At 42.4% G+C, this 25,132-nt stretch overlaps 1 protein-coding gene across 5 annotated transcripts in view; it reads left to right on the top strand.

The window, feature by feature from the left end:
- Positions 1–25,132, top strand: part of LOC119976793 (COP9 signalosome complex subunit 7b-like) — a 72,802-nt gene that overhangs the window by 16,642 nt on the left and 31,028 nt on the right. For 3 of the 5 annotated variants that reach the window (XM_038817583.1, XM_038817581.1, XM_038817582.1), the window contains exons 3-4: positions 3,356–3,431; positions 24,486–24,574. In XM_038817583.1, coding sequence (XP_038673511.1) covers positions 3,356–3,431; positions 24,486–24,574 — 165 coding nt within the window. Of the gene's footprint in view, positions 1–3,355; positions 3,432–19,695; positions 19,859–20,918; positions 21,032–24,485; positions 24,575–25,132 lie in introns of those variants that run through there. The other 2 variants (XM_038817584.1, XM_038817585.1) reach the window with 2 other exon arrangements.

Here is a 25,132-nt window from a genome sequence, read left to right as displayed (position 1 = left end):
CCGCTGGATCTGACACATGCAAAAGCAGGTCATCCGTGTAGAGCGAGACCTTGTGTTCTACCCCCCCCTGACCATTCCCTTCCATCCCCTTGCCGCTCTCGGAGCAATGGCCAGCGGTTCTATGGCCAACGCAAACAGCAGTGGAGAGAGGGGGCTTCCCTGTCTTGTCCCGAGGTGTAGTCTAAAATACTCAGATGTCATTCTGTTCATCCTTACACTAGCCTCCTGGGCCTGATATAGCAGTTTAACCCAGTCCACAAAGCCCCCTCCAAACCCAAACCGTCCCATCACCTCCCATAAATAGTCCCACTCCACCCGGTCAAAAGCCTTTTCGGCATCCATTGCCACCACTACCTCCACCTCTCTGCCTTCCGGGGGCATCATAATCACATTGAGTAGCCTTCTTAGATTGGCTACTAGCTGCCTGCCCTTAACAAACCCCGTTTGGCCTCCACAATCACGTCCGGTACGCAGTCTTCGATTCTGGACGCTAGGATCTTGGCCAGCAGTTTAACGTCCACATTAATCAGTGAGATTGGCCTACAGGACCCACAGACCTCCGGATCCTTATCCCGTTTTAATATCCGCGAGATGGTGGCTTGCGACATCGTCAAGGGTAGCACCCCATTGTCCCTCGCCTCGTTAAACACCCTAACCAGCACCGGCCCCAGTATACCCGCAAACTTTTTGTAGAACTCCACTGGATACCCATCCGGCCCCGGGGCTTTACCCGACTGCATGGCCTTCAGGCCCCCCGTTACTACTTCAGCTCCAATCGGGGCCCCCAGCCCCTCTACCATCCCCCTGCCCACCTTTGGGAAGGTCAGCCCATCTAAGAAGCGCCTCATCCCCTCCGGCCCCGTGGGGGGTTCCAAGGCAGATCATAGTTTATAACAGTATAAAGATTAGCTGTAGGTGAGTGTTAATCAACTATTTTTTTTGGAGTGCGTGTCAAATCCAAATTAGTAGTGTTAATAAATGTATAGCTTTGTTCAGGTTAATGCTATTTTGTGATCTTTGTGAACACTATGCCAACCATCCTGAAGTTAGCAACACAGAACACCACAACCCCCAGGAATTTGATTGTTAATATATTCAGCAATGGTAATGCCATTGAATGTCATGGGGGATGGTAAAATTCTCTCTTGTTGGAGATGATCATTGCCTGGCAGTTGTGGCATGTAATATTGGAATTCTACTAAATTTTCAAGAATGGTATTCATTTTTCGGGTTCTTTTTCCTAAATTTGCTTCACCACAATGAGTTTTATGGTTTAAACCTAATTATCTTAAAGCAAATGGAAGCACTTGTTTTATATTTGGAAAATATATGTCGAGTACCAAACCCTGGTAGTGGCATTGTCATGCATTAGATAAGTCATTGAACCAGCCAACATTTTACTTGGTTTATTTTCCCATGTGCTTCTGTTACTGGCAAAAGTGTAGGTGTTGGCCAGGCTGGTCTGGTGCAGCGTCAAGATGATAGGAGTAGTACATTTTATTACATTTGAGCACTCGCTGATTATGAAGAATTGGTTACAAGCCTATGGAAGTATCAATTGTGCATCTGTCCTCTCGGCTGTTTCCACTTGTATGCAAATATGCAGAACAAGCAAGGTGGATTTAATCCTTTTTGTTCCTGCTCACTAACTCCCACTCACTAAACATGTAACTTAATGGTTTTCTGAATGCCCTTGTATGGTAAATAGGTACATGTATTGGGCACTTAAACAACAAAGTAAATAACTAAAATATATAAGGCGGAGATTCAAAAATCTGTTTCTCTTTTAATAAACTGGGATTGCAAAGATGTAAGGCATCAGAGTCCAGCTGGACTGATGCATCCTGACCATTAATTGGCGTTGGTAGCACTATTGCTTCACGGCACCAGGGTCCCAGGTTTGATTCCCGGCTTGGGTCACGGTCTGTGCTGTTTCTGCACGTTCTCCCTGTTTCTGCATGGGTTTCCACCGGGTGCTCCAGTTTCTTACCACAAGTCCCGAAAGACGTGCTGTTGGGTGAATTGAGCATTCTGAATTCTCCCTCTGTGTACCCAAACAGGCGCCAGAGTGTGGTGAATAGGGGCTTTTCACAGAACTTCACTGCAGTGTTAATGTAAGCCTACCTGTGACAATAATAAAGATTATATATTATATAATTGATGGCTTGGGCTTGTGAAGTTCTGCATAGTTTACTTTTGGAAGACTGTGAAATGTGAAAACATAAAAAGGTAAGATTGAAGAAATTAATGTAACTACCATGCACTGTAGACCTGATGTTTAGAATGCATAAAACTAGCTTTTAATTGGTTTGTAATTATTGACTTTAAAAGCCTTGTATTCTGCAATACAATTGGATTGCTAATATCTACTCAATATTGGACAGCTGACTAGACCAATTACTGCTTTGTAGTAGCATGTTGTGCACCAAAAAAAAATTGCTCTCATTGCCAGTGTTTTCTAAGAGCTATTGTGATTTGAGAAAATGTTACAATTTCCATCATAGATCATGGAATTTACAGTGCAGAAGAAGGCCATTGGGCCCATTGAGTCTGCACCAGCCCTTACAAAGAGCACTCTACTCAAGCCCACGTATCAACCCGATCCCAGTAACCCCCACCTAACCTTTTTGGACATTAAGGGGCAATTTAGCATGGCCAATCCACCTAACCTGCATGTCTTTGGACTGTGGGAGGAAACCCACGCAGACGCTGGGAGAACGTGCAGACTCCGCACAGCCAGTGACCCAGCCAGGAATCGAACCAGGGACCTTTTGATGATTTTTAGCATCTGAAATGAAAATGAAAATCTCTTATTGTCACAAGTAAACTTCAAATGAAGTTACTATGAAAAGCCCCTAGTCGCCACATTCCGGCACCTGTTCGGGGAGGCTGGTATGGGAATTGAACCGTGCTGCTGGCCTGCCTTGGTCTGCTTTCAAAGCCAGCTCTTTAGCCCTGTGCTAAACCAACCCCTCCAAAGGAATCTAAAGTAGTTATGCAATTTGTGTGTTTGTCAAAGCTTTCTGCATTTTGAAAACTAGATGTGTTTTTCTAGGAATTGATCACTAAAGATCAAACCAGGAAATTGATACTTTGTTCACTTTTTATGTACTGTGGGAGTGAGAAACCTTAATATGCAAATCTCAAACTCTTTGTTATTGATTATTTTAGCATGCTATTCACGTGTTCATTTATAAATTTAGAACTCTAACTGCTTTCCCTATTCCAATACATTTTTACTTTGTATCTAGAATTTGAAGCCACCTTCCAGTTGCCTCACCATGCTTTTCATTGTTTGTTTATTTATTACTTTCAAAGATTACTGACATTTAAACTTTTAGTCTTTTCTCTACAGCTTGCTAATGGATCGCATGCTTCCTACTTGCAATTGTTGAACTTGTTTGCATATGGAACATATCCTGACTATTTAGGTAAGGGAATGGTATTTATTCTGTCTGTTCTACAAACTATTGCTAGAAGATGGAAACATTGAAATTGCAGCACAAAATTAGGTAATTATTTACCAGTGCAAGCTCTTCATCTGGAGCTATCAGTTCTGATCCCATTTCTTTTTATTCTTTTGAAATGTTTATCTATTTTCTTTAAAATGTCATGATTTTGTGAGAAAGCAGGTTTTAATTTTGTTTTTAATAACCTTTGTATACTGGGGGGGGGAGTTGGAGAGAATCAGCATTTCAGCGATAATGCAAATATTTTGTGGCATCTTGTTTAAAAATTCAGCAACCAGAGGAAATAATATTTTGTTCCCTCAAAGTCTTTATTTTTGTAAACTAATTGATTTTCAAAAGCACCAATTTTTTTGAATTTTGTTCATGATTGTAACAGCTCATTTCTGGTACTGTTCTAGTAAATCGTTCTGCTCTTTTCATGAATTTGGCCTAGTCAATGGCTTGTACAAATTTAATCTTTTTAAAAATGTTCCCCTTTTTAATATAATGCACATTTTCATTTTCTGGTAAATGTATCTGCACCCCAAGATCATCACCCCCCCCCAACTCTTTAAATGTCTTCAATAAGAACATGCTTCCTTGTACTTTTTTCACTCAAATGTGCTATAGAATCAGCTGAAGATGACTGAATAAAGAATGCTGGTCTGTGGGAATTCCTAAAAGAACTTTATGGAGCTGTGATCAACCTCTGACAATTAGTCACCTTCCTGCATCTGAAATATGTCTTCCAACCAGTAATTAGATTTCCCATTGACCTCCGTCTGATAGGGCTTCTTGTTGTCATACGCAGTCAGACACTGCCTTGATGTTGAGGCCTACTGTGCCACTTGCCTCTACTTCCTTTCCTCTTGTGTTCAGCTTTTTAAAAACCAATCTTGAATGGAAGTTATGATGTGATTTGGAGCTGAATTGTTTTGACAGAGTCTGAACTCTGTTCGTGATCAGGTTATTGTTGAATAGGGTTTCATCCTTTACTTATCCTGGTCAGAAGTCTATGTCCCGCAAATGGCACTGATCATAAGTGGCAATTGCAATGTTACAGCTTAAATCACATTAAGTAAGCTGGCTGTTTCGGGCAATTCAAGCAACTGTTTGCTGTGCAAATGCCTGAAACTGGAGGTTCTTGGTAATATGACAATTTACGGTACTGTTTGCTCCAGATTTGGGGTCACCCTCCCTCCACAGAAGTCACAGTTGAACTGCATCTTAAATTGCAGTTGGTATAGATGTCAACATTTGCTTTTTACTATTTGCTTTTGTACAATGGGACGATGTGGCATTTGATGGGTCAACAATCCACTGCATATAGTGGGGAAATTTCATTAGTATGAATACGCCCAATTTATGGGTTGGGGACTCCATTGATGACTCACTTATTTTGGTGAGTGAGAAGTATCTAAGAGAATGTCAGTCAGATGGATTAGATTTTTATTCCTTTTTGGATATAATAAAACCTGGGAGGTTTTCCACATTTTTTTGTGGACAGGTGGCTGTAGTACAGTTCCACTTGACTAGGTTGCAGCTTTGTCTACAGTTTTTTAGCACTACAGCATTGAAATACAATTGGGCCCATAGATTTTAGTGCAGCCAGTCCACTTGGCCACTTTTTAAAAATATTTTTTTCTCAAAACATTTGTCATTACAACAAGATAAACAAAGTAATATATTGCAAAATACAACTGCCCCCTCCCCCCCCCCCCCCACAACAGATGGTGCCTAACTCCCTGAAAAGGAGATGAAAGGCTATCACTTTGAGTAAAGCCCTTCCACCGACCTCCTCATAGAATACTTGACCTTCTCAAGGTACAAAAATTCCATCAGATCACTCAGCCAGGCTGAGCCACGGACGGTGTCGGGGACCTCCACCCGAGCAGAGCTCGCCTCGGGGCTATTAACGAGGCAAAGACGAGGACATCCGCCTTTACCCTTGTCTGCAGCACCAGTGAGTCCGAGGCACCAAGAATAGCCACCGACTGGCATGGCTCTGGCTGAAATCCCCAAATCCCCGACATGGTCCTGGAAAAGACCCAGGCAGGACCAAAACATGTTTGCATTGTTCGCCAGTCCCCTAAACGATGGCATCTATCCTCCACTCCCGAGAAGAAACTAGTCATCCGCGCCTGGGCAAGTGTGCACAGTGCACCACCTTGAACTGGATCAAGCTGAGCCTAGCACAAGAGTGAGGTGGGGTTGACCTGCAAGATCGGGCCATTGACATCGAAAATCGTCCCCTCCTAACCCTGCCAGAGACGGGACCCTATTGAAGAGCGAGGGCGATTGGTGCCAGGGGAAGTGAAGGAATATCATTGCGCAGAAAGTCGCAAAACTGCAAGTACCTAAATACGTTCGTTCTCGGGAGCTGGATCTAATCCAACAACTCCTCCATACCGGTGAACCTCCCTTCAATAACCATGTCACCAAATTTGAATGATAAGTCCAAGCCAGATGGCACAAACAAATGGTTCCTGCAATAGGGGCCAACATTGACATGGAGCCCAACCTAAAATGCTACCTAAACTGTCTCCAAATCCTCAAGTGGCTACCAGTACTGGGCTTGTGGTGAATCTTGGCTCTCGCTCTGTTGCCCTGTCCCCATTCACCAGATGAGCAAGTTTGTGGAGTGAGGCCTAATCGTGGGCCACCCAAATTCACAGATAACGAAGCTTGTCCTGGCCAGGCGAAACGGCAACTTCCCCAGATCAGCTTCTCTCCCTGGGGATTCACTGGAAAGTATTCACCTTTGCTCCAATTCACCTTGTACCATAAGGAGCCAAAACTCCCAAGGAGCTTCATTATCTCCTCTATTAGAGAGTGGATCCATGATATACAGAAGCAAATCATCCGTATATAAAGATACCCAGTGCCCTCCCTCCGTTCCTGCTCTATCCAGTGGACAATCCCAACGCCAAGGTCAGAGACTCTATTGCCAAGGCAAACAAAAGAGGAGACAATGGACAACCCAGCCTTGTACCCGTGATTAATTGAAAGTAACGTGAACTCCGGGCATTCATGTGCACTCGCAGTGGGGGCCATGTACAGGAGCCAAACACATGATATAAACTTTGGGCCAAAGCCGTACCTTCCAAGAATTTCAAATAGGTACCCCCCACTCAACCCTATCAAATTCGTTTTCAGCGTCCATTCAGTGGCATGGTAGAACAGTGTGAAGCACTGTTGCTTCACACTGCTAGGGTCCCAGGTTCGATTCCCTGCTTGACTCACTCACTGTCTGTGCGGAGTCTGCACTTTTTCCCTGTGTTTGCGTGGGTTTCCTCCCATAAGTCCCAAAAGACATGCTTGTTAGGTGAATAGTGTTATAGGCCAGGGCTCAGAAACTCCAAAGTGTATTATGAAGCTCACCTGACCTATAACTCTTTTATGTTGAATTTGGCTAGGATGAGCACAGGAGCCTTCACTTCAAGTTTTTTTCAAGTGTGATCATCAGACTTCCTAAGTGCTTTTATCAAAACAAAGTTCATTATAAGAATGTAGTTAACATATATAAAACACTTAGCAAGAATTTGTTATCAATTACAAACATGAAAAATCACACAACAGTTACAGTAATCTATAATATGTAACTCTTAATGAATCCCCCTTAGCTGTTACAATTCAAACAAAATCCAATAAAACCAAAACCCCCTTCAAGGGCGTGGCCCAGCACACTGTAATCTCACTTGAATGGGACTGGTCCTTTTCCTGAGATTCTGGTCCAGTTTCCAATCAGCAGATTCACAACTCCTTCAGGAAAACAACTCTTGATTCAAGGTTACCAAGGCAGTTTGCCGCACCCAATGTGCTTTCAGTTCACTGAAACAGCTTTAAGATAAACGGAAAATGTCCTGCAGCTTAACAGTGCCTTCGAACACTGCTGCTTCTGCAGTCCAAACAAACAAACCGAAAATGAAACCTAAAAAACTAAGCCCCCTCACACCTGACAGCCACAGCGCAGCTCCACCCACAAATGACATCACTGAAGTCGTGCTCCAAGCCATGTGGAAAACAAAACCTTTTTTAAAGTAACACTCGCCTGACAATTAGACATTCTGAATTCTCCCTCGGGTGTACCTGAACAGTCGCCGGAATGTGGCGACTAGGGGCTTTTCACAGTAGCTTCATTTGCAGTGTTAATGTAAGTCTACTTGTGACAATAAAGATTATTAATCACCTTTGGCTCTGGCACTAGGGAGGGGGAACAGAATGACATTTAACAATCTCCATATGTTGGGCAATACCTGCCGGCCCTTAACAAAATCAGTCTGCTCCTCGGAAATCACCCCGGAAGGCCGTGCTCCAAACGCATTACCAATACAATTGCTTGGTACAACCCATGCTCATTTGGGTCCTTTCTCCTCCTTCAGGGTCAAGGAAATCGATGCCTGCGTCGATGTGGCCGGCAACATCCCCTGAGCCATGAAACCATTGAACATTTCAACAATAGTGGGATTAACTGACCTGCAAATCTTTTATAAAATTTGTTAGGGAACCCATCCGGATGTGGAGTTTTAACCAACTGCATTAATCAGAAACACTTCATAACCCCGTCCGGACCCATCATCGTCTCCAATTCCTCCCTTCTCCCCTGCTTCATCACCTGAAGAAGGAGCCGTGCTCCGAAAGCTCGTGTTTGAAACAAACCTGTTGGACTTTAACCTGGTGTTGTAAGACTTCTTACTGTGCTTCATCACCGGCAAGGACAATCCATCCAAAAAACTGCATCATTGACAGTTTCTCTTCTGGAGACTCTGACTTGTGTAACTCTTGATAAATGGCCTCAAACGCTGCATTAACCTTCGCCACTCTAATCCCCTTCTTGCTGGAGGCAGTCTGCCACCTCAGCTGTTGTGCCAAAAGGGAACTAGCCTTCTCCCAATATTCATAAAGGTTCCCCTTCCTCCTGAGTGCTGCAGCTGGTTCACCGCCTTGCCCATTGAGAGCAGCTCAAACTCTGTCTGTACTTCCTAGTTGCCAGAAACTCCATTGTAGGGGCAATTGAATGGTGGCAGTCCACCTTGAGAATGGAAACCACCAGCCTCTGCCTGTCCACCCTACCAAATGTATCCTTATGTGCCTTGTAAGATACTACGTCCCACCTGACCACTGCCTTTAGAACTTCCCACAACGTGGAAGGCAAAACCGCCTCATTTCTATTGTACTCCCCAATGACAGAGGATATACGCTCCTAGAATCAGCCAGCAACGCAGTGTCCAATTTCCACTGAGCTCACTGGGTGGGGTCTGGCTCCAACATCAGATCCACAAAGTGTGGAGCATGATCCGAGATAATGATCACAGAGTACCCTGCCCCCTTCACCCCAGGAAGAAAAGACCTGCCCACCATAACAAAGTCAACCTGGGAGTAGACCCGATGGGACGCGTGAGAAAAAGAAAATTCTTATCGGATATACACATCTCCATAGGTCTGCCTCTCCCACATCTGCTCCATAGAGAAGAATATTGCCTTTGTTACCCCTGATGGACTCTGATTTGGGACTTGACCTATCAAACCTAGGATCCAAAATGTAATTGCAGTCTCCCTCCCCTAGAATTAGTTGATGTGAATCCAGCTCTGGGATAGAAGCCAACACCTTATTGATCGACACTGTATCATCCCAGTTCAGTGCATACATGTCAACCAATGCCACCGACGTGCTTGCCAATGTCCCACTTACAGTTGCATACGTCCTGCCTAGATCTTAACAGCTGAAAAAGCCACCCTTCTTGTTGATCAACACTGCAGGCCCAATCCCTACCATCAAAACCCAAATGGATACCTGTCCCACCCAGCCCTTGTGTAACTTTGTTTAGTCCTTGATCCGCAAATGGGTCTCTTGTAAAAACACCATCAGCCTTCAAACTTCTCAGATACGCAAACAACCGTGAGCTTTTTACTGGGCCGATTAGCCCCCAAGCATTCCAAGTTATCAACTGAACAGGGGGCTTCTACCGTCCTCTTTCCCTCAACTCCGCGAGTGCCCAAGATGGCCACCAAACCCCTATAAGACGAGAACAAAGACAGAATTCATCATCATCAGCCTTTTACCCCTTCCCCACCTCTCAGCCACACCACAAAGAGAACAAAGGGCCCTATTGTCTCCTGCCCCCAACCTCCAACAAAACAAGAGCAAAAATCTTCAGCTCGAGACTTAAAAGAAGAAAAAACCCTAAAGTAATGAGCTGCAGATACCCCCACTCCTCTGCTTCTGTTAACTAACTTTACATCTAGCAAGGTGACACCCGCTTCACCAGGTTGACACCTCATTTTTAGGCATGCATGATGCTGCTCCTGGCCTGCTCTCCTGCACTCTTGTTAATCCAAGGTTGATCCCCTGGCTGATTGGTAGAGTGGGGGATATGCATGGCCACAAGGTAATAGTGTGGTTGAGTACAATTCTGCTGCTGCTGTTGGCCCACAGAGCCTCATGGTTGCCCAGACTTGAGTTGGTAGATCGGTTCGAAATCTATCCCACTGAATGGTGGCAGTGTCACACAACGCATTGGTGGGTATCTTCAATGTGAAGACCGTATGTGTACCAGCTACATGATGCACTGCGGAAGCTTATCAAGCATCCTTAGTCAGCGCCTTCCAAACCCTTGGCCACTACCTTCTAGAAGGACAAGGACAGCTGACACATGGGAACACCACCACCTGGAAGTTGCCCTCCAAGGTATATATCATCCTGACTTAGAACTATAACACTGTTCCTTCACTGTCACTGGAACGCACACCATAATAGCACTGTGAGTGTACCTGCACCACATGGACTGCAACGGTACAAGGCCACAGCTCACCACCACCTTCTCAAGGGAAATTGGGGATGGGCAATACATGCTGACCCAGCTAGTGACATCAACATTCCATGAATTAATTTTTTTTAAATACTGTCTTCAATTCCTATATAACCTAGAACAGCTTCTATTATTGTTGATTATGGTGATCCCTGAACCTGAAGTAATTAGTATGTAAATTCAGTATATAAACTGAGCATTAGGAGGTTAGGAAAAATCCTCAGCATGTATCTACTTCTCAAATTTGCATCAGAACATTTGATTTTTTAAAAAAAAAAGTATATTGTTAAAGGCATAGTTCAAATCCATCTACCAATATAATTTGAACACTGAAGAAACAGTTTCACTTTCATGCAAGAGTGCTCCTCAAGTCTTGTCAGTACTTTTTGATCGTGATACTTTCAGTTTTTTCATGGCTTTATAGTTAAAATTGCTCTTGTTTATCTTTAAATTGGATACTCACCATCATAATATTTCTGCCTCTTTAGTTTTTGTTTACATTTGGCCAATTTTGAACATCATATGACTTTAGGGGAGACTAGCATAGACTTCCCCTAAAGCCTGTCTACAAGGAACAAGTCAGGAGTGCGGTGGATTACTCTCCACTTGCCTGGATGAGTACAGTGCCAACAACATTCTGAGTGGAATACCATCCAGGACCAAGCAGCCCGATAGATTGGCACCCCATCCACTACTTTATACATTCGCTCCCTCCACCTTTTGACACAAAGCGACAGCAGTATGCACCATCTACAAGATGTGCCACAGCAACTCAACAACTCATATTTCCCTCCACTAACCCTTTCATGGCTAATTCATCTTTTGCCAACTGTAATAAATACCAAGCTATTTGTTTAATTTGTCAAATATAATAGGCATCGCATCCTAATGATTGATTACATATCCAAGAGCATGGTTAGAGTTGTGAAGTCATAGTTATAACAGTATGAAAATATCCATCTGAAGCTCAACATTGCATGGTATAGTTCTGTTCCAACAGGAGAAAGTTTGTTTTACACTAATCTGAGGAAAAAAATCAATATTATAATCTTGCAGCTATTAGGATATTGCTGAAATAAATGTTACATTATTGCATAAACATAATCTAAACTTGTTGGCTATGTTAAGGCACCTCTACATGCAGCTGGAATAATCACGACACGGTTATGAAAGTAAGACGTGGGACAATGTACCTTTAGAAAACATCAGGCTGTACTTTCTGTGGCTTAATATTTATGTCCTGCCTTATCTTTTTAAGTCTGCGGCCTAATTAACTACAGATTACAAAGAAATTTTCACATCTTCCCATTGCTAAAGCTAATTGTTTCTCTTTTAATGCACCATGTACAACATAACTATCTCTAACGCACAAATCGCCCAAATCTCTCGAAGCGTTTAATATTGTTGCCATTTGTGAATCGGCTCTACTAGTATCATGTATGGTTTGATAGGTTTTAAGGAATTATCTCCTGATGTTGAAATTGCCATTCAATTGAAAATATCACTCTTAATTACTTCCAAACTCTACTATTCCAGTGCTGCCATGCTCACTTTTCAACATGCACCCTCCCTAACTTGAATTTACTCAAAACTCTACTTTTATATCCTAAATTGCACCAAGTCTCTCTCACACACAACCTGATTTTTGAAGTCAAAACAAGTCTCTCTCACACACAACATTCACTGATCTACAAGTGGTCCCAAGACCTCAATTTTTAAATTTGTATCCTTTTAAAATTACAATTCTTCCATGTCCTCGCCCTTCCCTCTCTTGCAATCTCCAATAGTCCAATACGCCTCGAATTCTGCATGCCTAGAATTCTGGCCTCTTGTGCATCCGTAATTTTCTCTGCTCCACCGCTGGCAGCTATACCTTCTCATGTTTTAAGTTCTAAACTCTAGAGTTCCCTCCTTTAAACTTCTCTTCTGTCTTACTCCTCTTCTGCTTTAAGACATCCTTTCAAATTTACCTTTTTGATCAAGCTTTTAGTCCACAGTACTTTACCTTCTTATGCCACTTGGTATTAGATTTTGATTGACAACACTCCTGAATTTATGCCATGTTAAAAGTGCTGTAAAAATGCATTATTTTTGAATAAGAGCGAGAGAAACCAGTTAGCTGTGAGGGAAGTGACTGGAATCAAACATCAGGTGTGGGGGGAATTACTGGAATTAGAGACAGTGTGTTTGATCGGAGTCTGTATGAATTAGTGAAGAGTATAAGTCAGTATAACCATTCTAAAGTACTAAGTAAAAGGGGGAGGAAGTAACTATAATAACTATGACGAGAGAAAAGTTATGAAGGAAACTAAAGGGTAATAAGTCACCTGGACCAGATGGGATGCACCCTAGGTTATTAAAGGAAGTTGCTACAGAGATGGTGGATGCACTGGTAGTAATCTTCCAAGAATCCTTAAATTCTGCAGAAGCCTCAGAGGATTGGAAAACAGCCCATGTAATGCCCTTATCCAAAATTTGGGACACAAAAAAACAAATAACTGTAAGCCAGTTAGCTTAACTTCTGCCATTAAGAGTATTATAAAGGATATGATAGCAGAGCATTTAGAAATACATAATATAATCAAGCAGAGACAGCATAGCTTCATGCCTGACACATTTATTAGCATTCTTTTTGAGGTTGTTATGGGAGAGGTATTTTCAGAACCCCAAAATGTATCATGGAGTTCAACCAACCTCTCCCTTTAATGGATTGTTGCTTTTGAAGCGCACAGCGTGTTCCCCAGGTGTGGTATTACAATTATTGACACGTGGTTTTTAAAACAAAACCATGTTTATTCCATGAACTCAAATTAACCTTTTAAATAAACATTGGATCTCTTAACACCCCTTACTTCACAGATAACCCCGAACAACACTACCCAATCCTGCACACTGTTCCTATACACATCCAAACAACTTCACCATCACAAAAACAGTAACACCAGGTTACAGTTAATATATATTTTCTGTTGGATGGAAAAGATATATCAGCCAGCAGTCCCAGCACATTTTCATGCATCACACAACCAACACAGGCACTTCTCAAAATTTTTTCTCAGGACTGGCTTTCTCCTTTCGAGCAGCTCTCAGCAAAACACACAGACACTGCCAGCTTTCTCCTCAAACTGAAACCAAAAGCTTCAAAATGGCCGAGCTAAAGCCCAGCTCCACCCACACTCTGACATCACTGCATTTCTTAAAGGTACATTGCTTAAACATCCATTTCTTAAAGGCACTCTCACATGACAAGGTGGTAATGAGCAGGGTAGATAAAAGAGAACCAGTAGATGTTATATACTTGGATTTCCATAAAGTGTTTGAGGTACCACACAAAAGGCTACTTACTTAATAAGATAAGAGCCCATGATATTGAAGTAGTATGTTAACTTAGAAAGAGGATTGGCTAACTAATAGAATACCGAGAAGAGAGGCATTTTTAGGATGGCAACCTGTAACTAGTGGAGTGCCACAGGGATCAGTGCTGGGACCACAATTATTCATAACCTATATCAATTACTTGGACAAGAGAAGTGAATGCACTATTGCTAAATTTGTAGATGACAAAAATAGACGGGAAGGCAAATGGTGACTATGACACAGTCTACTGAGGGATATAGATGGGTTACGTGTTGGGCAAAAAATGTGCAATATGTAGGAAAGTGTGAAACTGCACACTGAGCTGAATATTTGAATGGAGAAAGACTGCAATACAGAGGGATTTGGGGTTAGAGTCATGGATGTTTACAGCATGGAAACAGGTCCTTCGGCCCAGCTTGTCCATGCCGTCCAGTTTCTATCACTAAGCTAGTCCCACTTGCCTGCATTTAGCCGATATCCCTCTATACCCACCCTGCCCATGTAACTGTCTTAACTGTTTCTTGAAGGAAAAAAATGTACCCACCTCTACCACTGCCTTTGGCAGCTCGTTCCAGATGCTCATCGCCCTCTGAAAATGTTTTCCCTCTGGTCTCTTTTGTATCTCTCCCCTCTCACTGTAAATCTATGCCCTGTAGTTCTAGACTCCTCTACCTTTGGGAGAAGATGTTGACTATCTACCTTATTTATGCTCCTCGTTGTTTTATAGACCCCTAAGATCACCCCGAAGCCTCCTATGCTCCAGGGAAAAATGTCCCTGCCTCCCCTTTATAACTCAGACCATCAGTCCTCATAGCATCCTCGTAAATCTCTACTGCACTCTTTCTAGTTTAACAATATCCTTCCTATAATAGGGTGACCAGAACTGAACACAGTATTCCATGTGTGGTCTTACTAATGTCTTGTACAACTTCAGCAAGACGTCCCAACTCCTGTATTCAATATTCTGACCAATAAAATCTAACCTGCTGAATGCCTCTTCACCACCCTGTCCACCTGCGACTTTACCTTCAAGGAGCTTTGAAACTGTACCCCTAGATCTCTTTGTTCTGTAACTTTCCCCAACTCCCTACCATTCCTGAGTAGGTCCTGCCCTTGTGCATAAATCACAAAATGCTAGCATGCAAGTTCAGCAGGTATTGGGGAAGGTAAATGGAATGTTGGCTATATTTCATAAAGGGAATGTAGTATAAAAATAGGGAAGTCTTGCTAAAGCTATACAAAGCATTAGTTAGACCACACCTGGAATGCTTATTTAAGGAAAGATATACTGGTATTGAAGTCCAACAGGTTTATTTGGAATCATGAGCTTTTGGAGCGTAGCTCCTTCATCAGGTGAGTCAAGGTATTGGAGGCAATCCAGACAATGTTTATAGGTTCATAGATGTTTATAGCACAGAAGGAGGCCATTCGGCCTATTGTGTCCACACTGGTCAACACAGATCTGACTACAGTAATCTAATTTTCCCCTGCTTGGCCCATACCCCTTGAGTATGGGACTCGAGGGTTATGGGGATAAGGTGGGAAAATGGAGTTGAGGATTATCATTTCAGACCAGACTTAATGGATCTAAAGGCCAGCTTCTGTGCCTACATCTTATGGTCTTACAGTAAATCCTATGGTCTTATAGTAAATCCTGTCTGACTAATCTAGTTCCATTTTCTAGAGTGGAGAGAGAAATTTTATTTACTATCTGCTGCGAGTAAAAAGAAAATCCTTTTTTTTGGGGGGAAAATCGATATCTTTGACCCAGAGACTGAACGCTGGGCTCAGTATGTTGACAGACTTCACTATTTCTCCTACTGCTAATGAAATTACAGGAGAGAATAAACAGAAAACCATTCTCCTTACAGTATGTGGACCCCAAACGTACAATCTCATTAGAAATTTAACATCTCAAGAAACTTCGAACCTAAGTCTTTACTCCACCCTGTAACATTGGTAAATGATCATTTTAACCCCCCAGTGACTGTCAACAAGCAGCGTTTTAAGTTTAACTCTGCTGTAAGGGCCCGAGGGGAAATGACTGTGGCATGCAAGGCTAAGAAAATTGGCAGAGCCATGTAAATTTGAATCATCGCTGAGTGACCTGCTGTGAGACAGATTAGTTTGCAGCGTGAATAATAAACATGGGAAAAGGCTGCTAGGAGAGAATAAGATTTCCCGAAGGAAATCCATGGATATAGTTCAGGCAATTGAGTGTGTGGAGAAAAGAGCTCTTGAGTTAGAGTGTGCAGATAGCAGAGGTGAATCAGCTATTGCGCAAAACATTTTCTAGTTGAGAGGGCACAGTGGAGTACGTAGAAGCGATAGAGCAGAAACAAATGAGAAAAGCACGAGACAGAAGAAAAAACAACCAGGTCAACAACCCAGAAGTTATAATGAATGCTAAAGGTGGGTGGGGTGGGGAGAGATCACCCCCATTAAAAATGCAAATTCTGGGATTCTCTATCTGTTTTGGCTGCAATCGGAGTGACCACATCCAGCGGCAAGCCAAACAGACATGTACCTAGCTAAAATTAAAAAAAAAAACAAGATTCAGAAGAGGAATCTGACATATATCAATTGAATAATGTCAAGGTGAGCTCCTGATAAATTGGCAGTCATTTGTCATGAAAGTGGATACTGTTCCTTCTGCCACCATCATAGGGAGCAGACATTTAAGTATCTTCAAGGTGAAATTCAAACCCTAAAGTTAAGTAACACAACAGCCAGATTAGCCACGTATACTTATTTTTGGGAAGTACATATGCGCCAGTGACTTATCAGCAACAATCTTCTCATAGGATGTGGTTGCATCAAGTAAAACTGAATTGTTGGAGATCTTCAGTTGGCAGGTTACAAGAAGTTTTTTTTAAAAAGATCATGAGCGTGCCGGTGGAGGAGATCAGATGTAAATGGGAGGAGGAGCTGGGTGGTGAGGTGAGGGCCGGGCTGTGGAAGGAAGCCCTGCAGTGGATGAACGCGCCCTCATCCAATTTAAGGTGATGCATGGGGCCCACATGACGGTTCTGAGGAGGAGTCCGTTCTTTGCAGGGGTGGAGGATAGGTGGGGGGAGGGGGGGGGGAATCCAGTCTACATATTCTGGGCATGTACAAACTGAGGGGGTTCTGGCAGGGTATGTGGATGTTATGCCCCAGATAATAGGTGTAGGGGTGACGCGCATCCAGATGTGATATGCGGTGTGTCGGAAGAGCCAGGAGTCCAGGTTGGGAGGGAGGCCGGTGTCCTGGCCATTGCCTTTCCCTGATAGCGCAGAGACGGATTCTGTTGGCTGGCGGAACTCGGAGCTGCCAAAGTGTGGGCAAGCAACCTGGCAGAATTCCTCCACTTGGAAAAGGTTAAACTCGCTTTACAGGGAGCAGACGGATTCAACCGGGAGGGTGGGTGTGCGGGTTAGGTTTTATTTTGTATCTTCTATGCTTTGGGGGGTTGGAAACGAGGGGGGAAACTGGCGAGGAGAGTTGTGGGCTATCGCTTGTTATCGGTAGCCGTGGTTGGTTTATGTTTTTGTATCTGTGGTTTTTTGATATTTCTATGTATATATGCAAAATGCCTTTCATAAAAATATTTATATAAAAATATCCTGAGGTCTTTCAAAATGAATACAGCAGAACTCTGGGCATCACAGCTAAAATCTACCCCAATTCTACCCCAAAATTTAATGGACTCGCCCAGTGCCAAACATCTTGCATCAAAACATCAAGGCAGAAGTTATGTTTGTAAGAATTGGGAGTCATGGAGCCAGCGCAGTTTTGTGAATGGGCTGCCCCAATTGCACCCTTATTAAAGTCGGACAGAACAGTCCTCATTGACAGTTGATCCAAGTAGCTGAGCTGGACAAGTATCGGATTCCAAAGATTGAGGATCTTCATGCGAAGCTATCTGGTTGCCTAATGTGTAAAAACTAGACATGCGTATCAACAAGAACCAGAGGACACAATCTCAGACTAAAGGGACGATCCTTTAAAACAGAGATGAGGAATTTCTTCAGCCAGAGGGTGGTGAATCTGTGGAACCCTTTGGCCTCCATAGCTTTCTGCGGCAAAGAAAAAATATAAAATAAATAAGTACTCGTCACCAAAGAAACTTCAGCCCGTAGCTCAGTTATTCTCACTTGCGAAGTATACTAGTCTAATAATCATTGCTCAATCCCACGATGGCCTTTGCAAAAGGGACCTTTGCATTTTCCCAGTTGCAGTTTTCTCGGGTTAACAGGATCTCCAAATGATGCACGCTCCCTTCTCCTATTTCAAACCAAAATTTAATTTTTCCACTCCTGTTGGGATCTTTCTTTTTTAAATAAAATCCCATTGCAAAACTATTAGGATGAAAAACAAAATGGAAATCGGAAATGCAAGCCGAAGATGGAATTGCACGGGACAGGTTAAACTGAAACTATGGGGAGCAGTGCCGAGGTTCAAACAGGGGTACTGCTGCACATTCCATCATTTCTCCTATCTTAATGCAACACAAGGCAATGGGAGCTTCTGATTTGAGTTAATACCATCATATGTTTATCTCTAGGAATTGTAAAACCAGGATTTCAACTCCTGAAAGATGTGTCCATAATCCGATGCTGGAATCTGAAACCAAATTAGCCACATATACTTATTTTTGGGAAGTACATCACTGCTGGAATATCTCAGCATTGTAGGGAGAGAAAATAGCTGCCAGACCTGCTAACGCTTCAAGTCCAGATGACCCTTTATCAAAGCTAAAAGACTGAGAAAGTGGGAAAAATTATATATTACACATTTATACATTATACACAATAAAATCACTTCCGTTAAAAGTGATAAATCCTTCGAGGTACAGACTTAGTATTTGTCCGAAACTTTAAGGTTAGTGCAGCCGAGGGCAGCACGGTGGCACAGTGGTTAGCATTGCTGCCTACGGTGCTGAGGACCTGGGTTCGAATCCCGGCCCTGGGTCACTGTCTGTGAGGAGTTTGCACATTCTCCCCGTGTCTGCGTGGGTTTCGCCCCCACAACCCAAAGATGTGCATGTTAGGTGGATTTGCCACGTTAAATTGCCCCTTAATTGGAAAAAAAAATAATTTGGTACTCTAAATTTTTAAAAAAAGGTTAGTGCAGCCTGGGTCCCTGGGATGGTATAACAAAAGCTGGACCTGTCCTATCTGGTTGATCTAAAAAAAAAGTAAGGCAACATGTAGACCACATAAGGAAGAGAGAAGCTAAAACAATACAAGCAGAACAAGTTGAACCAGCAGCACCTACCAGCATTCCTTCAACAGTGCCAAGGTTTTTTAAAACAAAAACCTGGAGGTAAGGTGTAGGAATTGGTTGAGAGTGGAGATAAAGGAAACCTACTTTATGGGATCTTGAGAGTGGTGTTCCTTCTAATTTACTTAGGCCTCAGCTTTTCAGCATTTATGCCAGTGACCTGGGGTGGTACTTTACAGCTTGTTGCGGCAGGGCAAGGTCAGCAAATGTGGCAACTATTCAAACGTCTATAAGTTCAGCAGGACCGGTGAGGAACCATAAAATTCTGCCCTTGGACGCAGGTACTGAAGTTACCAAAAAGCCTTATGACCTATTTGATCTTTATCTGAAGGTGGTAGAAATTGACCTGAGGGAGTGGTGCATCAGTTGTACAGAACCTTAAGGCAGATCCTATCTGTGGTACTGTGTTCAGAATTGAGCACTATGCCACACAAAAGATTCTTGAGCTTGAGCTTGGAGAGGTTGCACATTCCTTTTGAATTAATAAAAAATATAGAATTGTATTGGCTTGCAATAGAATATTATGGGGAGATTTTATTGAGGTGTTTATAAAGACAATGGGTGTTATAACCTTTCCGGATCTATTGGCTGGGGACAATTGGTTCCCCATATGAGCTCCCCCAATGAGGGGGTGGGGCAGGGCAATCATTAGCAGTGCAGCTGTATAAATAGAGCTGGCCAGTATGATACCTGCTAGAGAGGGAACTAGGCGTGAACTGCTGGGACTTTGTACATATTGTTATAAATAAAGTTTCTTTCTGTTTGATTCTACAAATCCGTGCTGGATTCTTTGTGGCCATCGAAAGCGAAATTCTCCATCCAGTGACACAGGAATCGGGAAACACGATCGGGTGGAGAATTGCTCGTCAACCAATAATCAGGATGCCGGGCGGCAAATGGATTGCCATGCCGTGATCCCCCGACAGCGGCGTGAATGCATTCTACGCCACACGCTGGTGGGACTATGCAAATTTTACAGTAAGCGCTTTTGCCATACCATTAATGGTCTGCCCAGCTTTCTCCGGGCCTGCCGCGATGCTCTGCCTCCACCAGCAGGAGTTACCGATGGAGAGATTCACTTGTGAGGACTTGGCTGCTGAGGGTGCAAGAGGGGGTACAAACAGGGTCCAACAATAGTGTTCTGCTGGCCGGGGGTGTCTGCCATAACTTGGGGAGTGGTGCGCGGCAGGGAGGGGGGGGGGGGGCACTTGAACCATGCAGCTCCGCATGCCACTGACTGCTCACTGTCGCCTGCCCTAGTATGGGTACCCCTCGAGGCCCCCGCCCCCAGGTACCCTCTGGCCCCAGCTGTCCCCTCAAAGGGACGAGCGTGCTCTAGCGCATACAGTGCCGCTATCGTGGCTGGGATGAGGCAGGTTGGCATTATAAATATGGTAAAGGGCTGGAATATTGCATGTTTAATTGTGGCTTATCAGGCCTTGGGGAAACCCAGCACTGGCATCCAAGCAAGGACAGCTAGCTCCCAGCACATTAAGTTAAACTCTGATGTGGGAATTCAGAACAGGGAGGCAAAGTCTTAAATCAGAGCTGAGTCATTCTGGAGTGAAATGAAGAACCACATTTCTCTGCACGGGTTCGTGGAAATCTAAATTTTATTTCTGCAAAAGGCTGTTGATGTTGGGACTATGAAATTTTGAAGACTAAGATTAATATATTTTTATTAAGCTGGGTAAGTAAGATTGAGATACAGATCAGCCTAGATTCAAAGCCCTCTCGTGTCTCCGTTTTCCTGATAAATACAAACTTGTCTGCTTTTCTCTATCTTGCAGTTTCTTTTTTCCCCTCTCTTCTCTCTTCATCCCCTCCTGTCTGTCTATTTTCCTGTCTTAAATTTTGAGCTTTTATACTTTTTTAAACCTATTTTCAAAATTGAGGATCTTTCCTTTCTCCTGCTGTTTTAAAACCTAACTTTGGTATTTCTTTATTACTGCTTTGATTTGCCTAGTTATCTGTTCTCAGCAAACTTGATAATGTCCTGCACTGTAGACTTTAAGCCTACTATAATTAATTAATCCAGGTTTATTGGAACATACTTTAAGAATTTTCAAACTTTGAGGAATGGGTGCCTTCCAAATGTTTGGACTGCAACATCTTCACGAATGACTTGACTCGTATGGAATTTCTTCCATGGTAAGTTTCCTGTCTCAGCAGGTGGTGCTTTCGGCAATAGCTTAACCAATCCAAACATTGAATATCAAAAAGCTAATACTGCTGATTGTACTTATTGTCTCTAATATTATTTGCTCAGCATGTATGATCTACATGTGTTGAAACACCATGTTATTGCCCCTAATTTGTATTCATTCTCTACACAGATGAACCTGGGCCTTCAAGAACTTTAAAGTACATAGCATAACCCACAGATCAAATATACATAAAACAGCACAATTGTATCATGCACTAGCATCAAACATGAGACATCTGTGCCTCAGAAGGTGGAGAATAACCAGCACATGACCCTTCACTCATTACTGAAGATGTACAGCTTCATTTGGTTGGAAGTGAATTGAACAGTGTCATGGCACAAGTACTCCTGTGCTGAAGTGCTCTTAAAAGAGCGGTGGTTGGACTAATACAAATCAGAAAGTGATTTGTTATTGATGTGTGCTGTCAGATTGACATGTAGCTTTTATTTCCAAAATGGGAAAAAAATCTTGGCAGTACTTTTGCTGCTTTCTACATTTTTCTGGAAATGGAAGAGCTGCAAGGCATCTTCAGCAGTTCATCGGGTGAATGATGCTAGAGAAGCTGCCTGCAGGAAATTATTATAAACCATCAAAAGCTTAGAAATGTATCAGCAGTGTGACTTTCATAACCATCAGCAAACAATTGGAATCGATCAAGAAACCTTACATAATACTCAACAATACTTGTCCCTCAAAAGAAGCTGTTGAAGAGCTTGATTCTCCAAATGCTAGGCTTATTTGTTCAACTTGGGTAGGGCATTCAAACCCATAGGTACGTTCCTTAAATTGTTGTCCATCATGCTCCCACATTACATTCCTTCTCTGAGGGGATAATGACTGCAGTAATTTCTGGTCTTGGCTCATTGCATATCAAAGATGGGCTTCCTGGCATTTGCTGAAGATGCAGTCTGCCAATAGTAGTGATAAACCCTGCCTGTGAATGAATTTAGTTAAAGCTTTGAATCCTCCTCCGCCTCCTCTTTCCCCCTCCCCCCACCCCCCCCGGCTGTTTGTGAATACTCTATATTGCTACAATTGCATCATGTTACTCTCTGGGCACGGGGTGCAGGGAAAAAACTGTGTTTCCCTCATTCTCCAAAACTAACGGGCTGATACAATTTCTGCTGCCAGAAGTGGAAAGCAGCAGTGATGTGTAACCACCAGTGCCGTCCACTTGTATGTATTCCAGATGCATTAAAAAACAAGAGGGGCCAGGAGGGAGAAAACCCAACTCATACTGTCCTGTTTATGTTGTGAAGGATAAAACTTTAAATACTGGACAAAATTGTGGAGTGGGAGAAGTGGAAATGAAGAGAATGTCTTTCCCATAAATACAAGTGGACAAGAAGCATTGAGATATCCTGAGGGCACAATTGAAACATTATGTACAATTCATATCTTTTTAATTCACACTGATCCTGCCTGCAGCAAGACTGGGAAGCTTGAACTAATAAGTAGCGAATAACATTTGGGTCATCTCTGGCATAGAGATCTAACCACCTCCCGTGACATTTTATAACAATCATTGCTGAATCCTCCATATTCAACATCCTGGGAGCCACTGACCATAAAATTCATTGGGCCTGCCACTTGTATACTGTGGCTGTAAGAGCAAGTCAGAGGCTCCGTATTCTGCAGGGGCTCACTCACCTGATTTCCTGAAGCCTTTCCACCATGCCAGGAATGTGATGGAAAATTCTCCACTTGTCTGAGTGCAACTTCAAGATGCAACAAGCGTGACATAATTTAGCACAAAGCAATCGGGTTTATTGACATGCTATCCACCATTGTAAATAGCCACTTCTTCCACACCATGGATGCAGTGTGTATCAAGGTTTCTCCAAGCTTCATGATTTTGAAAAGGGGTAAATATATCTCGCATAAGCAGTGGTCACTTTAAGATGGGTGGCTGCTTGACAAGCTTAAAGGGACCACGCATGTATCAAATAGGCTGTGCGCAGTGAAAGGAGATTAGAGGGAACGTTGATGTGTACCATCAACAAAATGCATTGCAGCAACTCGTCAAGGCTTTGACAGCACCATCCAAATCCATGACCTCTATCGCCTAGAAGAACAAGGACAGCAGGCGCATGGGAGCATCACCATCTTCAAATTCTCTGCAAAGTTGCACAGCATTCTGACTTGGAAATATATAATAAGCTTTCTACCCAACAGCACTATGGGTGTACCTCCACCACACAAACTGCAATGTTTCAAGATGGTGGCTCCTCACCACCTTCTCAATTAGCAGTGAGCAGTAAACACTGGTCTTTCTAGCAGGGCCCACATCCCATGAGCAAATTTTTAAAATTCTAACTTCAGATTTTTGCTTTAAATTTCCACGTTGCTACTTGCTTTGGTTATTTTGAATTATTGAAAGCTTCTTTAGTTTAAAGAAAAAACGAAATTATCTATAGTAGGCTTTTTATTTTTGAAATGTAATGCATATAACTTTTATTCCTCATCCCTGGTTACCCCAGGGCAAACACAGTCATGCATGTATTATGGAATAAGAATCTCACATCCCACAAATCACCACTCCCAATTTTTGGTTTGTTGGTCCAGTACCATAACAATAAGGCTATCATATCTTGTAACTTAAATGCAAGTTTGTTTTCTTTTGTCTTGGATTTGTAGGAAAACAAATGCATATTGTGTATATATTTGTGTGTGTGTGATATATATATGTTGAAATCAGTAACTTCTAAATGCAAGTGGCACTCGCAATGCTCAAACTGATATTTCATGTCTATAAGCATATTGCACATTGACTTTGGTTACAGTTTTCACAAGCAGTACCAGTTACGTCTTAATGTGAGAATAATTGCCAAAGTGTTGATTCTTTATAAATTGCTTAACTTTAATCCGTAAAGTATTGAACATTGAGTTTATTTCAGTTCTGAAAAAGCTCATGTTAACTCACCCATACTTGAAGAATTTGTTTGACATTTCCACACACATCTGACATTCATGCAAAAACCAAATATTCCAAAATATTACAGGTCATGCTTATTTAAAAGCATGCCTGAACCAATAATGGAATTCTAATTAGCTCTTTATGTTCGCTCTGATTCTACAAGTTGCTGGTTTAAACATAAATGCTCCTCTTTATCTTTCCTATGTTCAATTGTATAGTAGCATATAAATATAATATATACACTGTCAAAAGTTACCTAAAGACAACAGACTATTTTTAGAATCATGCTATTTTTAAATAAGTGTTTGTTAAATTGATTTGAAGAATTAAATGGGCTTTGGGGGAATTAAAGAAAGCATGATCCGAACATAACCTCCTTTGGCAAATTGGTTGTACACTTAGCAGATTTGAGCTTTGTATGATTCTTGCTTTAATTAACTCTAAAGGTTCTTTCTAGAATTACATATTTTCTGTTGTTTAGCAAATAAGGGAAGTCTACCCGAATTAACATTAGCTCAGAAGAACAAGCTGAAACATCTCACCATAGTAAGCTTGGCGGCAAGAATGAAGGTACTTGAGATTTTGTTTGTGCATACATGCTAGGTGTCCAGAACGCATTGCCCTGTCGTAATTTTTTTTCTTTTTGTGTTCTGATTCAATTTAGTTTTTTTGCTGGCATATTTTTGCATAATTGCAATTGAACTTGGTGTACTTTGTTTACACGGGGATTAATTTTTCTTTATTTATGATAGCAACTATTCTCTATAATTGCAGTGCAGCAATACTTGAAAAGTATTGTTCCATCTCTTAGGGCTACTAAGACTATCTTGGATCTGTTGAGAAATGTCTGGGAAGTTCCCGAAAGTCAGAAGCACTGCTTTATAAGCAAATATTTAATAAACCCAAGTCTCATTCTGTTGTCTCAGAGATCATACAGTTTTCTCTTTTTTCTCTCTCTCGCTCGCACATTCTCTCTTTTTCTCTCTCTCTCTCTCTCTCTCGCACATTCTCTCTTTTTTTTTTTCTCGCACATTCGCTCTCGCTCGTTCGCACATTCTCTCTCTTGCTCGCTCGCACATTTGCTCTCTCTCTCTCTCACACACCTGCTAGTACAGTTGGAATGTTTTA

The sequence above is a fragment of the Scyliorhinus canicula genome, chromosome 13 (assembly GCF_902713615.1).
Source record: "Scyliorhinus canicula chromosome 13, sScyCan1.1, whole genome shotgun sequence".
Classification (NCBI taxonomy): Eukaryota; Metazoa; Chordata; class Chondrichthyes; order Carcharhiniformes; family Scyliorhinidae; genus Scyliorhinus; species Scyliorhinus canicula.
This window is presented reverse-complemented; position numbering and strand designations above follow the sequence as displayed.